Raw genomic sequence first — 15,264 nt, 5'->3', positions numbered from 1 at the left:
TTCATCCTTTTATATTCACAATCGTCTAATCAGAAGATAAAGCGCGCACTTTATATTTTCCAACAGTAAATTTAGCCAACATGTTTTGAGATTTCGAAACAAAAATCTCTGCCACGCTCGTAATTTAAAACATGTAAAAACATATATAAATGAAAAAAATGACAACCGTGTCAAAAGAGTTGTCACGTAGATCATGTTGACGTATCAGAAATCGAGAAATATCAACTATAATTAAGTATTAACATATATGCAAATATTGTTATTATTATTATGATTATTATTACACTATACACCCCCAATTATAACCCTCTCAATTGCTAAATCTTATTCACATATACAAATAAAAATCACAACCCTGCAAAACTCAGTTGTTGTTTTTTTTTTCTTTGAAACCATTTGATAATGACATTTAAATTTAATTTCTAGCATCTGCAAAATAATTAATCTTTGTAAATCTCCCTCTCTTCCTCTATGTTAATTAGCCTTTAATCTGTCTAGCTATCCCTTCCTTTAGTTTATAGTGTTGAGCAGGAGAAGAAGAATGTTGAGTGAAGATCTTTAAATTTGTTCTTGAAATCTTCCATCTTTTTTCTTACATGAACCTTTCTCCATTGTTGTTCTCACCTGCATTACTTCTTTTCAAGCTGAAGTTGGTGCAAAATTCTTATAAATAAAGAAATAAAAAATAATTGAGAGGTACAACATTTTTTAGGTCAGCAATTTGTACCCGGTAAACGGGCCAATTTGTTCGGTTTGTAGATCGAAAATGAACTTTAGATATTAATTTATTAAAAAGGAATGACGCGGGTCAGTATATGAGTTTTTTTTACACGTGTTGTTTTCTAATATTGACATATGTTATTTTACGATGATTTCAAAAATATTAAGTTTGAAGGGCGTATGATTATCTAAAGTATGTTTTAGGCTAAATTATTTGTACGAGCTAAAATGAAGGATCGAACTCACTCTTTATCTAATAATAGATTACTCTTAACTAGACCTGTTTACAGATAGGGATTCAATGACATGCGGTCGAATTAGTAGAGGTTAGACAATAAAAATGATAATATATTCGGTTTGGTCAGGTTTGTCTGAGCTATTTTTATTTGTGTTTGAAATTTATAAAAATAGAATGAGTCAATCCAGTATGACCTGACCAAGTAATATAATAATAATAATTATTATTATTATATTAACTATTCATATTAAAATATTAGTATTATATAATTATATTAATTTTAAAATGAAAAATATAGAAACCTATTTGAAGTGGGCTCAGGATATAATTTTCAAATCTAAACCCAGTAAAATGGATAACAAGCTGTACAAAGCTTGAGGATGAATGTTTTTAGGGGTAAATCAGGCCCAACCCAGCCAGTGAACATATCTACTTTTAGGCTCCGTTTGTTTATTAGGAAATACTGTTTCCAAAAAATTTGGATAAGAGAAAATTATAAACAAAATATTTTTCGGTAATTAGTACATCGGAAAACAGAAAGAAGTAGTGAGTTGTTAGTGTTTTGAAAAGGGTAAGAAAAAATGAAATAGAGCTCCAAAAATTTAAGAAAATGTTTTACTTTTTTTTTCAAAATGGTAAAACATTTTCATCACTTGATTCATAAATTTTTCTCATAACTAACATAGAATTTTTCATTCACTTATTTTTCAAAGTAAACAAACATCCAAAAATCAGTAAAATATTTTTCTACACAATATTTTGCGCAAACAAAGGAGATTTTAATGTTAAAACCAAATTGCTGGCCTCAAAAAATAGAATTCTTGCTCATCACAAAAAAATAATTTATGCTTTTAATTAAAATGACAATATAATAATTGATAATAATAATAATAATAATAAAATACCTTTTTCTTTTGCTTTTCAAGACAGTTGAAGTAGAAGGATTGCTGTGCCAATTTCTCTTTCTCTGGTTAATGAACCAATTATTTATCTGCTTTAATTGCAACCCTGTTTCTTGTACCAATCTTGCCTTATCTTCTTCCTGCAAAATGTCATAAAAACAATAATGAAAAATACAAAGAAAAATTATGATGTATTATGTGATTTATATAGGATGTTCGCGAACTTACCAAAAAAAAAATATATGATACACGCCGAAATAAAAATAATAATCATATTAAACAATGAATTTTTGCACTACACTATCTAATGGTGAAAAAAACAAAGTAATTTATAAATTATGTTAGTTAAGGTTAAGAAAAAAATGACTTAATTACCCTACAATCACTCAGCTCAACCACCTATGTCTTGTCACAACCAATTTTAAATTTTGAACATTCATCATCATTTAATTATTTGATGTTTGCTTTGTGCATGTGCTCAAATATAATTATCTATGACATTTTTATTGTACTTTAATGAAGGAAGATTTCTTGTATTATATTTTAAGCACATGTGTTTTTCATGGTAGCTTTTGACAGCCATATAACAGCTAATTAAAAGGCAAGGGAGGGAGGAGGGTGCAAGAGGGGATTTTAGGGTATCCGGAAGCAATACATCCGACAAACCCAGAATGCACACCAAAATTGGAGAGAGAAAATAAGAGAGGGGTGTAAATAGATGAAGAGAGAGAAATAAATAGATATATAGATAGAAAAAGAATGGTAAAATGTGTATATAAGGTTTTAGAAAGAGGGGAAGTGAGAGAACCGGTAAAAATGGAGAGTCAAATGTAAGAAACGCTGGTCAACGGCCACAATGGTCGCTAATATTAAAACGTGTAAAGTTGATCATAACGTTAAGAATTGAAGTTTAATGGTCATAACATTAAAAAGATAAAGTTTTATAACTCATAATTTAGCATGCAAGGATTCAAATTAATTTTATAGTTAATGATGTGTTTTTACCCTTAGAATCCTAAAAAATAGTAGAATTCAAAGGTTTAGGGCTCGTTTCTTTTACCTACTGTTTGCTGTTACGATTTACTGTTTCCTGTTGCTGTTGGAAAAATCTGCTTTTGTAAAAAGCAAACAGCAGATCACTAACCAAACACCTAAAGCTGCTTTTCATATATAAAAGGCAAACAGAAGGTCACTAACCAAACACCTAAAACTCTCCCTTTTGAATTGAAAAGGCAAAAAGGAGCATGAAAATGAGCAATCAAACACCCCCTTAGTCGTGAGAATTTATAATAAAGGTTGATCTGAGTAGTAAAAGATTAATATCTTTATTAAATTGGTTTAATTCTTGACTTAGTTAAAGTTATCGAGATTTGTGTTTTGTTCAATGTTGTTTTTTTTTCGATTTTAATAATTAAAAAGTGTTTTATTTCAGAAAAAAAATAGATGTGACAAATTTTTACATTTTAAAATTAATTATATTTAGTCTAATTTATCAAATATTAACTATTAGATATCTAAACTTCAATTTTGATTAAACTAATTGAGCTTTCTAACTTTTACGGTCGTTTTGACCTTTAGAAGATGAAATTAGAAAGTGGTTAAAAACAAACGACCTTTAGAAGATTAAATTAGAAAGTGGTTAAGAAAGAATGCTTACAGTAGGATAAGGCCACTTGGAATGTGATTGCCACCAAGCTTTTAAGACAGAGGTAGTGTCCCCTGGCAGCTTTCCTGCTCTTCTCTTCCGCAATATTTCTTCTCTTATATCTGCTATTTTCTCCTTGTAACCCTACAATATTAATTCACGACATCAAAATGTTGGAATCTTTAATTTACTTGTAAAAAGTAGAATTAATTTTAGACAGTGGCGGATTCAGAAAAGAGACTCTCGAATGCAGTTATAAAAGGTACTTAGAATGCAATTACAAAATGTATTTTGAGTATTGTCCCTTTACTATATAAGGAGTCATTTAGCTCTCTTATTAAGCAACGTGAAATATTTATATTTTCTTTTTACACTCAATTCATTTGGAACGTGAAACTAATATCATGAGAAGACCCAGTATTTAACTTATTTGTTAAGTAATATGGGATATTTAACATTTGTCCTGATGCGGGATATTAGCGGGACCCAACATTCAACTATAGCTCGGATACCATGTTAATGAACCGTTTGAACCGAAAGTTTAAACTGAGAGTTACAGCCAAAACATGGTAGGATGGGCCTGTGTTGTACATATACAAACCAGAGGGAATTTACATGAGATGGTGTGTCAGATGTAATAATAAAAATCATTTTTGGATCTTAACTATCGGCTTAACCTTTTAATTCAAATGGTTCTTGACACAAAAGACTTCATACACTCTCCACTTTGCACTAATTACCATTGAAGTTTATGTTTTATTTCACAACGGTGTTTAAACTTTATATTTTTCAATGAGTTAGTAAACTTCACGTGATCTTTTTCAATAAAGTCATTCCAACCCATTTGTATGACAAAATCACGATGTATAAAAGACACTTAATTATATGTCAACTAAACAACCTATGTCAATATTTCTTACTTTTATGGATAGTCACACATAACACATCTTAATCCATAATTTATAAAAAAGGCTAATACATCAGCAGCTTCCTAAAGTTGGCTCAAAACATCGATTGATCTCCTGAATTTACATAGTTCCTCGTTTAGTTAAAGTTGGCTCAAAACATCGATTCATCTCCTCAATTTACCTAGTGCCTCGTTAACCTCTTGAATTTGCTTAAAACGGCCTACTGATCACCTTAATTTGTTTAAATGACATGTTATCCTCCTCAACTTGCTTACATTGATCTATTTGCTCCTTAAACTTACTTCAAGTTATATACATTGTTTAAAACCAATCTTGTTCCGCCACATGGACTTAGGAGTTAATCATGTCGTTTTAAGTCAGTTCAGAAGGATAACGACAGGAGCCCAATCAACTTTTTAGGCCAAGTTCAGGGGCTCCTAATATATTAAGCCCAAAAAAAAAATCACGTCTTTGTTTCGATGTGACACATAGGAGAAACAAAACCTAAACTTCAATGACCGTCGATGCAATTTAAGCGTGATTTGAGCTATTGTTTAAGTGTTTACCTGCTTGAGTTCATGTTTCAACTCTTGCCTAACTCTCTCCATTAGAGACCTCTCACTTTCGGTTGGAATAAGAGGACCAAATCCTAAGGTGTCTGAGCCATCCATACTTGGATCATATAAATTAGTATCACTGTCTACTTGTTCATCATCATCATCTGACATTGTTGCACCAGTTCCTTCACCAGGAGAAACTCCTGCCCATTACAAAACAGTATTATCAAATTAAATCCAAAATCAAGTTTAGATATCAATTTAAACCTTCAACATTACATCTAGGATCAAATGAGTTAAGAGTTAGAATGATGTTATCAGCTAAGATCAATTTAGTACGAATAAAAGTTTAGGTATCAATTCAGCCCTTAGGTTGGTAAACTTTAACAAATTAACCCAATTTCAATAAATTTTACATATAGAAAACTGATTATATTTGGACTAATTTGTCAAAATTACCAACTTGAAAACTAAATTAACGCCTATAATTTGATTTGAGTTTAATTGATATAAAGGTCGTTTTGACCCTTAATTCAAAGTTAAATCAACTCAAAATAACATGTGTCTATATAAAATTGAGTAAATTACATACGTGATGTACGACTTTCAATTTTGTGTAAAAAAAAATGTACAACCTTTTGCTGACCTCCTAATGAAATGTACAGCCAGTAATTGTGACCGGTCAATGCGAAGTCAACACGCCACATCAGCAATTTGACTTCCATACAAACTAAAAGTTGACCGGTCAACGCGAAGTCAATGTGCAACGTCAGCAATTTGACCTCTATAAAAGTCAAAATTGTTGACGTGGTGTGTTGACTGGTCACAATCACCGGCTGTATACTTTAGTGGGAGGTCACCAAAATGTTGTACACTTTAATGTGCAAAATTGAAGATTGTACACCAAAATGTGAAATAGGATAAAAGTTGTATATCAATGATGTAATTCACCCATATAAAATTGGTAGTTGTATGACATGTGTTTGTCAATCATTATCAATTTAAGCCAAATCAAATTTTAGTATCAATTCGACCCCCAAATTGGCAAATATTGACAAATTAACTCAAATTCTGATAAATTCTAGATATAGAAAATTGATTATATTTGAACCAACTTGGAATTAAATTGATATCTAAAATTTGATTTGAGTTAAATAGATAATGACTGACAACTTTAAAGACCGTTTTGACCCTTAATTCAAGGTCACACCAATGTCGGTAATTATTTGACATGTGTCACTTTCTCCTAATTCGTGTCATTTTGAACTAATTTGATTCCAAATGCTAAATTAAAGAGTCAAATTAATGTCAAAACTTGATTTTAGACTAATTTAATTCTACTAACCAACTTTAGGAACCAAATTGATTCTTAATTGCTTTTTTTTTTTACCTAATTTTACCAAAAAATGCCAAGATGTTAATTAAACTGATACCTTAATTTTAAGGTGTACCAAATTAACCTTGGAAGTTAAGTTTAGGGAATAAATTCATTTATTCCAATTTTTGACTAATTTAACTAAAATTGAAAGGTTGAACCATATTGATTAAAAAAAATGATTTACAACCTAAAATACCAAATTGATTTTCAATCCAATAAACATCAATAATATAATTACGAAAATGAATCTTATTATTATTATTATTATTATTATTATTATATATATATATATATATATATATATATATATATATGCAATACAAAATCACCTGTTAAGCTTTGTAGAGATTGCTCTATCTCCCAGCAGGCCATTACTGCTTCCATGGCATGAACTCGAACATGTTGTTGTAGTTGTTCTTTAAACGAACACAGCAATAGAAAATAATGTGTCTACATTTCCAACAAAAAAAATTGCAAACTGTCAAAACAATGAATATGCACAAAAAGTACGATTTAGAGAGATAATTTATCTGACACGGCTCATTTGACACGATTATTATTTTTGTTATATCATATATATCCACATAGAATATATAGATCACCTAATATAATTATAACCCGATAATCCATCTTGATACCCCTAATTAGAGATCGATTTTTTAAAAAAAAAAAAAAAATTAGTCAAGTGTAGGCGGACTCACTTCCCAAGATTAGAGACGAGAGTTTAATGAGAGTTTTATGAAAGAAAGTAAAACTGTAATTGAGTGAGGATTCGAACCCCAAAACTATCAAGCAAGGGTATAGACTCCTTCCTACCAGTAACGGATTAAAGTGGAGGGCGGGGTGCTTCACTTATTACTGGAAAACGTTAGAAAATTACATGAAAATTGTGTAGAGAGGTTTATTTTTTCTGTTAAAAATATCAATTCAAGAGTCATAAATCACCATAGCACCCCTAGTACGGCTGTCGGTGAATCTTGGATCCGTTATTGCTTTCCACTTGATTGATCAAAATGTTACAATCAAGCATGTTCAGCTGCATGCAATTTCTGACAAGTTTTCTCTGTAGACTCCTATTGAAATGTACAATTATTGGCCATGTTTGAATCATGACATTTCTTCAAATTCTTGTTACCACTTATGCTTTAAGCTCATTAACAAAGAAAAGTTTTCATAGTTCAGAAAATCAGCCTGTAAACTTTAATTCAGTGCACCTTCCATATAAATACGGACACAATTATCATATTAGTTGTATTTATATATCATATATAATCATGTGAAATATATAAATTTTTATAATACAATTAAAACGCGATAGCCTGTTTTGATCCTCTACTAAAACAGGGAAACACTGCAAAATTAGGTGTCCGTTTTTTTTTTAAATAAGCCCTTGTTCCTTGATTAAATTAAGGAAAACTAATTTCATGAATTGAAGGATTTCAATATCAGAATTCCCCAAATTCACTCATTTAACACTTAAAAAAGCAGAACAGATTCAGAATTTCCAAATTAATTACAGAATTCACAATCTTTGAGACCAAAATTGTAAAAAAATTCTTAGGAAGAAAAAATGGGTTTCACTCAATTTAAATTCAACTTTTCACACCAAAAAAATTGAAAAAGTATTTTCCAATTTCAGTAGCAGCTTTTGATGATTGTCAGCAACAAGACAACACAATCCTCTGTCGGTGCATTCATCTTCCCTCAATTTTCCAAATAAAAATGGCAAAAAGTCAACAATTAATGCTCTAATCATAATTTTTAAGAAAAAAAAAATAATTAATCCAAATTCAGTCTCAAATCTGCTAAAATTAACAACCCATGATGTAAACTTAGAATTTTTTTTTTGCAGAAATGATGGAAAAGAGTGAAATTTTATTAAGGCAGTGTTTGTTAAACGGAATTGGACGAAGGAAGAAGGAAAGCAAAGAAGGAAGAAAGTTGTCCCTTTAACAAACACACCCTTAATCCAATTTTAGTCCTAAATCTGATAAAATTAACAAGCCATAATGTAAATTTACAAAGTTTTGAAAGTGGACTTTGTTAAGGCAGTGTTTGTTAAACGGAATTGGAGAGAGGGAGAAGGAGGTAGGAAGGGGTCACTTTAACAAACACAGCCTTAATCCAACATTGTTAATTCAAATTCAGTCCCAAATCTGCTGAAATTAACAACTCGTGAGGTAAATTTACAAAAAAGAAAATTAGTAGAAGGGATGAAAAAGAGCGGAATTTTTTAAGGCAGTGTTTGTTAAACAGAATTGGAGTAGAAGAAAGAAGGGAGGAAAGAAAGGGTCCCTTCAACAAATTAACAAACACGCCCTTAAGATTGTAAATTGGAAGAAGAAGAAGAGATTAATTAACATACCATGAATTGATCAAGCTCCTTATCATCGCCGACCAAGCCTTGACTACCGGCGCCGAGGCCGGAATATTTATTCACTACATGCTGCGACTGAGCAAGCTGAGCATCAATTCTCGGCAACTGGTCAACCGGCGTAGCGATTCGTAAACAAGCCACATGCGCCGACAATAACTGGTCATACAACGGATGCGAAAGTATCTCCGATTTACTCCTCGCATTCTGCCAATTCATCACTCCGTCGCCTCCTCCTCCTCCGCCGCCACCGCCGCTCTCTCCTCCTCCTCCTCCTCCCCCTTCACTGTTATTGTTTTTCAAATCAGCCGATTCGTGAGACATAGCGCCGGCAATAATCGAATCATCGCCGGCGACATCGTCGATTATGTCGCTGTGGTTACGGTTGAGGAAGGAATTAGAAGCGCGGGAAAGCCATTGATTCGGCGCCGAATCGGAATTAGCAGTGGAAGCAGTATGGAGATTCAAGAAATTAGTCGCCGTGAAGTGAGATTGCTGCGGCGGAGGCTGCTGCTGCGGTTGTTGTTGTGTACGGAGGAGTGCGGAGTTAAGCCAATTCGGCGCCGCGGTTGATTCCGGTAAACTATTATTCTGCTGTTGCTGTTGCTGTTGTTGATTTTGCGACGACGGCTGATTTTGGTCGGTGAAATGATGAAGAGGAAGGTCTTGAGATAGATTATGGTGAAACGCCATTATTAAGGAGGAAGGAGATGAAATCTGAACCGTTGAATTCAAAATCGGAAACAGAAAATTTGAAGAAGGAGAGAGTGAAATTTACAGTAGAATACAGAGAGAGTCAAATGAACTTTATATATATCTATAGATATATATATATATATATATATATATGGTGTAGTTTTGGGTGAAAAAAAAGAGTGATGATGATGACGACGATGGTGATGATATATATTGGGGTTACTATAAACGTATGAAGGTAGCTAGAGAGAGAGAGAGAGTGGGGACCTTTTTTCTGGTTTTGTACTGATAGGGATAGGGAGAGAGAGAGGGGGAGGGAGGGAGGGAGTTTGGTTATGGAAGAAGAGAGGAATAGTGGTTTTGGGATAATGGTTTTCAGGTGAAACAAAACTGCTTCCGATTGTATTAAGAAAAATTGAAAAGAATTTGTCCAAAATGGTTGATTGGTCCCCTGAACTTTCAAAGTTTTTCAATAGCCTCTTAAACTTGTATAAAATGTTCAATTAGCCTCTTGAACTTGCGTAAAATATAATCAATTAATCATTCGGTTGTAAAAAAAATAAGTCAAATGCATAAAATATGTTTAACGTGACTTAGAATTTTATTACATACTTCAAAAAATAGATTAAAACATGTTAAAAAAAAATTCTTACTTATTCAACTATAAAACATTTTCTTCTCTAATATTATAATCGCATACCCCGATCTTTATTGTTTTACTTTTTTAAGATGCGTGCAACATAGCTTCCGCATTTAACTTACTTTTTTACAACCGAGTGATTAATTGATTATATTTTATGCAAGTTTAGGAGGCTAACTGAACATTTTATACAAATTCAAGGAGCTATCGAGACACTTTGAAAGTTCAGGGGGCAGTTTTAAGGTAGGCTTATCCTTATTCTAGCACGAGTGGACTGAAGGAATTACTTACTCAATGGATTACTTGCTGGCTTTCTCATTGACTTATTACTGACTGGATACAGTGTTCCCGGACTGCATGCATACATCCGTAAGTAACTTAGTGCAACATGGCAAATTTCATTGAGAGGAATCAGCAAAGAAAAGAAAAACGGATCAACATCTTAATGTGTATTTGAGAGATCGTCCTCGGGCTTAGGAGTGTCCACATGAGTTCGTTGAGGTGTCTACACAGGAATAAAAACCTCTTATATATTCTGTCGAGAGTTCGGATTGCTCTACCTAAGTAGAACGAAAAGGAGGAATTGGAAATTCAAAGGGGGAGCCAGAAGCGAAGCTTCCGGTAGCTTGCGGACTCTCCTAGTTAGAAGAAGGCTCTTTGTCGAATTTTTTAGATCTGGATAGAGTCTCGCTCAGTTCAGTAAAGAGAGTTGTAGATTCGTAAGATTCTGATAGAGGCCCCTTTACTTTCTATTATATTAGTTTACTTTCTATTATATTATATTAGTAAAGCGCTACCGCGCTACAACTAGCATAGCAGCCTGCGAAAAAAGCTCGTCAGCCACTTCGACTCTTCGAGACCAAGGGAGCAAAGCAGCAAATCCTTATATCTCTTTCTCAACCTGCTATCCTCTCCTTCTCTCCCGAACAAGACAACAAAGAAAGAGAAGTAGTTTTAGTCAATCATCCCTCTTGGGCAAGTTGAGGGTGCAAATGATGTATTAAGCCAATTGAAAATGATGGGTTTTACTGGTTGAGCAGTGTGGCGGGTTAATTAATTAACCACTAATCAAGCCGTTAATATTGTTATTATTTTTCTTACAATTTTATGGGGATTTTTCTTAGAAATTAAAATAGGGGGAATACTAACTTTTGCCACCAAATTTATTTATTTATTTATTTATTTATTTTTTTTTTTTGATAATAATGCATATATATTTCAATAGATAATCAGATATGAGTACATGAAAATAGTAAGGATTAAAACCTTACCCATACATAGGCCAAAGCCTAATGTAAAATCCACAAAGGGAATAGAAAGACTACAAAGAGCAAAAGATGCCACAAAGGGAATAAAACAACTACAAAGAGCAAAAAATACCATAAAAGGTACAATGAAAATAACAGAACAACAAAACTCATACTTCTCTTGAAACCAAATCCACCGGAAAGCAGCTGCAAACCAATCATCATCATCTAATTTCTTCCGACCATTCGGATCTGAGTCCTTTCTGTTGGTGCAACCCCGTAGATCTATGGATCTACGTATAAGATAATACGCTTCCGCTTTTGCTAAAACCGGAAAAAGTGTAAATGAAATAGATATAGCTCACAGATGCAAATCAAACGGAAAAAAGAAACAAAACACCAATAAAAGTTAAAAAAAGTAAGAATAAAGCCATATATGGGAGGAGGAAGAAGGAAGACAATCTTCCTTCTCCCTCCTCTAGATCTAGTTTCTTTTGGTTAAAACTGAGAAGATGAGGCAGAGTTTGGTTTGAAAGATTGAAGAAAAGATGAAAGAGTAGAAGAAGGAAGAATAGAGATGGGGGCGGTGGAGTTTCCAGAGAGTTTGATAATTATTGAGCACTGAACCTACTGCATATTTCAACAGACATGTTTGATAATTATTTTACTATGGTATTCTAACTTTCTAAATAAATTTTAATAAACCGAATTCATACCAATTTTGCTGTTGTTGTTGTTGTTTTATAAGAGACGGAAGAAGAAAAAAAACAAGAGCAGAAACAACACTTAGTCTGGAATTAGCCTCGGAAAGCTAATACCAGCCAAATCATCCTGCAAAACAGACACCGTACTAGAAGGAAAAGAATCTAGGACCGTAAATCCTGAAACACTCGATCAGGCCATAGAGGCAAGTCTGTCTGCCACACGATTCTGCTCACGAAACACATGTTGAAAGCGAATGTTATCAAAATTCAGACTTAACTTGTGGATTTCAGAAATGAGATTTCGCGCAGACCCAAGACCCGTAAACTGTGACTGAATACGATGAATGAGTTCACTATTGCCCGACTTCACTTCAATGCACCGAATCCCCTTCGATACAGCCACCTGCAAACCATAAAAAATACCCCAGACCTCCGCTTGAAAGGAGTTACCAAAGCCCATATTCCCCCAAAAAAAAACCACAATCCAGTCTCCATTATGATCCCGAATAACCCCTCCAGCAGAAATTTTACCACAATCGCCCCTAGAGCCATCCGTATTCAATTTACACCAGTCTGTCCTAGGGAATACCCAACCAACCAATTTAACTTGTTTCAATCTACAAGAAACTGTCGAATCAGCCCTTTTCCAATCAGACAGAAAACTCGCAAAAGTGCTACGAACATGTCTCCCACGATCCGTCGGGATTTCAAGTTTATTTCCAAAAATTTCCATGTTCCGCCATTTCCAACAGAGCCAACAGCCAACAATGAAAAGAATTTGCCAATTATGGATATTAGATAAGCCCTCAAACAGAGCCCAACTAAACCAGCTATCTGAATCATATAGGAAAAATTCCTGATGTTTATTTACCGGAATAATTTGCTGCCACACACGGGCCGAACTAGGACAATCACGAAGAACGTGAATGACACTCTCAGTCAAACAGTTACACCGTGGACATGCTGCAGAAACCGTCAAGTGTCGTCGAACTCTTTCTGAGTTCGTGAGCAGCTTATCATGAGCACAAAGCCATGCAAAGCTACGCACCCGTTGTGGAACCCGTAAACTCCAAATATGCTTCCACTTATTTAAGTCACAAACAAGTGAAAAAGCAGATTTACAACTAAATCGCCCATTATTTGTTAAACCCCAATAACATTTATCCCCCTCAAACAGATCTGCACTAACTTTGATGCTAAGGATTCTAAGCAAACACTCAATACTAAGAAATTGTTCCAACAAGGACCAATTCCAATTACCCTCCTCATCCACATAGTCTGATATTTTAGCCCGCAAGTGCCTATTGGACAGAGGCTGAGAAACAACATCCACCAAAGCCTTATCATTTAACCAATTATCCGTCCATAAATTAATTGATCGACCATTGCCCACATCCCAAGCCACCCCATTAAAAACTCCCTAAATAAGCTATGAATCCCTTTCCACAAAAAAGAGCAATTTTTAACCCGACCCTTAATGCCACCAAACACCTCATCTTTCCTGTACTTACCATGAAGTATTTTAACCCATAAAGCCTCAGGTTCCTGCCACATTCGCCATATTATCTTCATAAGCATTACTTTATTATTATCTTTTGATTTTCGGATTCCAGATCCTCCATACTCTTTAGGCCTACAAACATCATCCCAGGGTAAAAGATTGACTTTCCTCTCATGGTTCTTCGAACCCCAAAGAAAACGTCTATTCAATTTATCCAACTCCTGCAAGACATTATTAGGAAGAAGGTTAGACTGCATGACATGATTAGAAGTCTTGTTAGTCACAGACTGGATAAGGGTCATTCGACCAGCTAGCGAAAGAGTGCTATTCTTCCAATTAGCAAGTTTGCCCTGAATAGAGTCAATAGTTTTCTTGAAGGAATGCTTAGTAACCCGACCACTAAACAACGGAACCCCTAAATAATAACCAAAGGACGAAACCAATGGAATACCACAAGCAGCACTCAGTTGATGGCAAACACGACTCGGTATATTCTTTGAACACATCATCCGAGATTTATGAAGATTAAGCTTTTGACCAGAAGCATTGCAGAAGGTGTTCAGAATTTCCATTACCATATTCAGCTGCTCTAAATCACCTTCAAGATAAATTAGAACATCATCTGCAAAAAAATAGATGATTAATGGGAGGGCAGAATTTATTAATTTTAACTGGCTTTAAACGTCTAGCCTGGACCGCATCAGAAAGTAAATGACCAAGTCTCTCCATGGCAAGGACAAACAAGTAAGGAGACATCGGGTCCCTTGACGAATGCCCCGAGAGGTTGCGAATGAGTCAGTCATATGCCCATTAATCATTACACGCATAGACACCGAAGATAAGCAGGAACTAATAAGCTGAATCCAATGCCCAGGGAAACCAGCCTCACGAAGCGTATCAGAGACAAAGTGCCAATCTAACCTATCATAGGCCTTCTCCAAATCAAGTTTCAAAGCAATGATACCTTTCTTCCCTTTCTTAATTCTCATAGAATGAGCCATTTCTTAAGCAATGCAAATATTATCTACCATTTGTCGTCCCGGTACAAAGCTTCCTTGGTTAGGTCCAATAAGGCTTGGAAGGAGGCCCCGAATCCGAGTAGCAATTATCTTAGTAACGGCTTTGTACATTACAAAGGCTAATCGGTCTCATTTGGGAAAAAGAAACAGGATTAGGAACTTTAGGAATAAGACAAAGTAATGTCTCATTGACCTTACCAATATCATTCTCACCATTAAAAATTCCCAGAACGAACTTACAGATCCCAGGTTTAATAATGTCCTAATGCTTCTGGAAGAAGATGGCGGGAAGGCCATCGGCTCTAGGGGCTTTAGTCCCACCTATCCCAAAAATTGCCTCACGAACGTCACCTTCAGTAATGGCAGGAAAGGCTTTATCGAAATCAGCAGTTGCAATCGGAGGAAATTTTGAATCTGATTTCAAAAGAATACGGCTTACATCTTCCGCTTTAAACATTTTTTCATAAAATTCAACAGCAAGACTCCTAATAGTTCTTTCAGCCGTACACCAAGACCCATCATCCCTTTTCAGAGCTTCAATTCGGTTTTGACTCTTTCGAATAATAGTTGAGAGATGGAAGAACCTAGTGTTTCTATCCCCCTCATTAAGCCATCGTTTCCTGGATTTTTGGAACCAAAGAAGTTCTTCCTGTATAAGAACATTAAGCAACTCCTGTTGGAGTGATTTGAAAGAAGCAATTAAACTATCAGTCAGCCCTCCCTCCATACATCTCT

The 15,264-nt window shown here is 34.4% G+C and overlaps 1 protein-coding gene across 4 annotated transcripts; it reads right to left on the bottom strand.

Moving 5' to 3' along the window:
- Nucleotides 1-211: 211 nt before the first annotated feature.
- Nucleotides 212-9,666, bottom strand: LOC136202222 (homeobox protein knotted-1-like 3). Of its 4 annotated transcripts, none has more exons than XM_065992722.1 (6): nucleotides 8,714-9,666; nucleotides 6,678-6,798; nucleotides 4,980-5,173; nucleotides 3,518-3,649; nucleotides 1,864-2,000; nucleotides 212-644 (listed from the first exon to the last, which is right to left on the bottom strand). In XM_065992722.1, exons 1-6 carry the CDS (start codon nucleotides 9,413-9,415, stop codon nucleotides 593-595), a joined length of 1,338 nt encoding a protein of 445 aa, XP_065848794.1. In that variant the 5' UTR covers nucleotides 9,416-9,666; the 3' UTR covers nucleotides 212-592. The 4 variants fall into 4 exon arrangements, with proteins under 4 accessions (XP_065848794.1, XP_065848795.1, XP_065848796.1 ...); XM_065992723.1 differs by having other exon boundaries at nucleotides 212-635; nucleotides 8,714-9,664; XM_065992724.1 differs by having other exon boundaries at nucleotides 212-632; nucleotides 8,714-9,662.
- Between the last annotated feature and the right edge of the window lie 5,598 nt (nucleotides 9,667-15,264).

The sequence above is a fragment of the Euphorbia lathyris genome, chromosome 8 (assembly GCF_963576675.1).
Source record: "Euphorbia lathyris chromosome 8, ddEupLath1.1, whole genome shotgun sequence".
Lineage (NCBI taxonomy): Eukaryota > Viridiplantae > Streptophyta > Magnoliopsida > Malpighiales > Euphorbiaceae > Euphorbia > Euphorbia lathyris.
Note: the sequence above shows the minus strand (reverse complement) of the source record. Positions and strands in the feature narration are given on the sequence as shown.

What these genes read in the sequence shown, in the direction of transcription:
- LOC136202222 (XM_065992722.1), bottom strand. Translation starts at nt 9,415, where the DNA reads ATGGCGTTTCACCATAATCTATCTCAAGACCTTCCTCTTCATCATTTC. An exon ending in AGGAGCTTGATCAATTCATG is followed by an intron (nt 6,799 to 8,713) that starts GTATGTTAATTA and finishes TTGGAAATGTAG; the next exon opens with ACACATTATTTTCTATTGCT. An exon ending in TTGAAAAGCAAAAGAAAAAG is followed by an intron (nt 645 to 1,863) that starts GTATTTTATTAT and finishes CACCAACTTCAG; the next exon opens with CTTGAAAAGAAGTAATGCAG.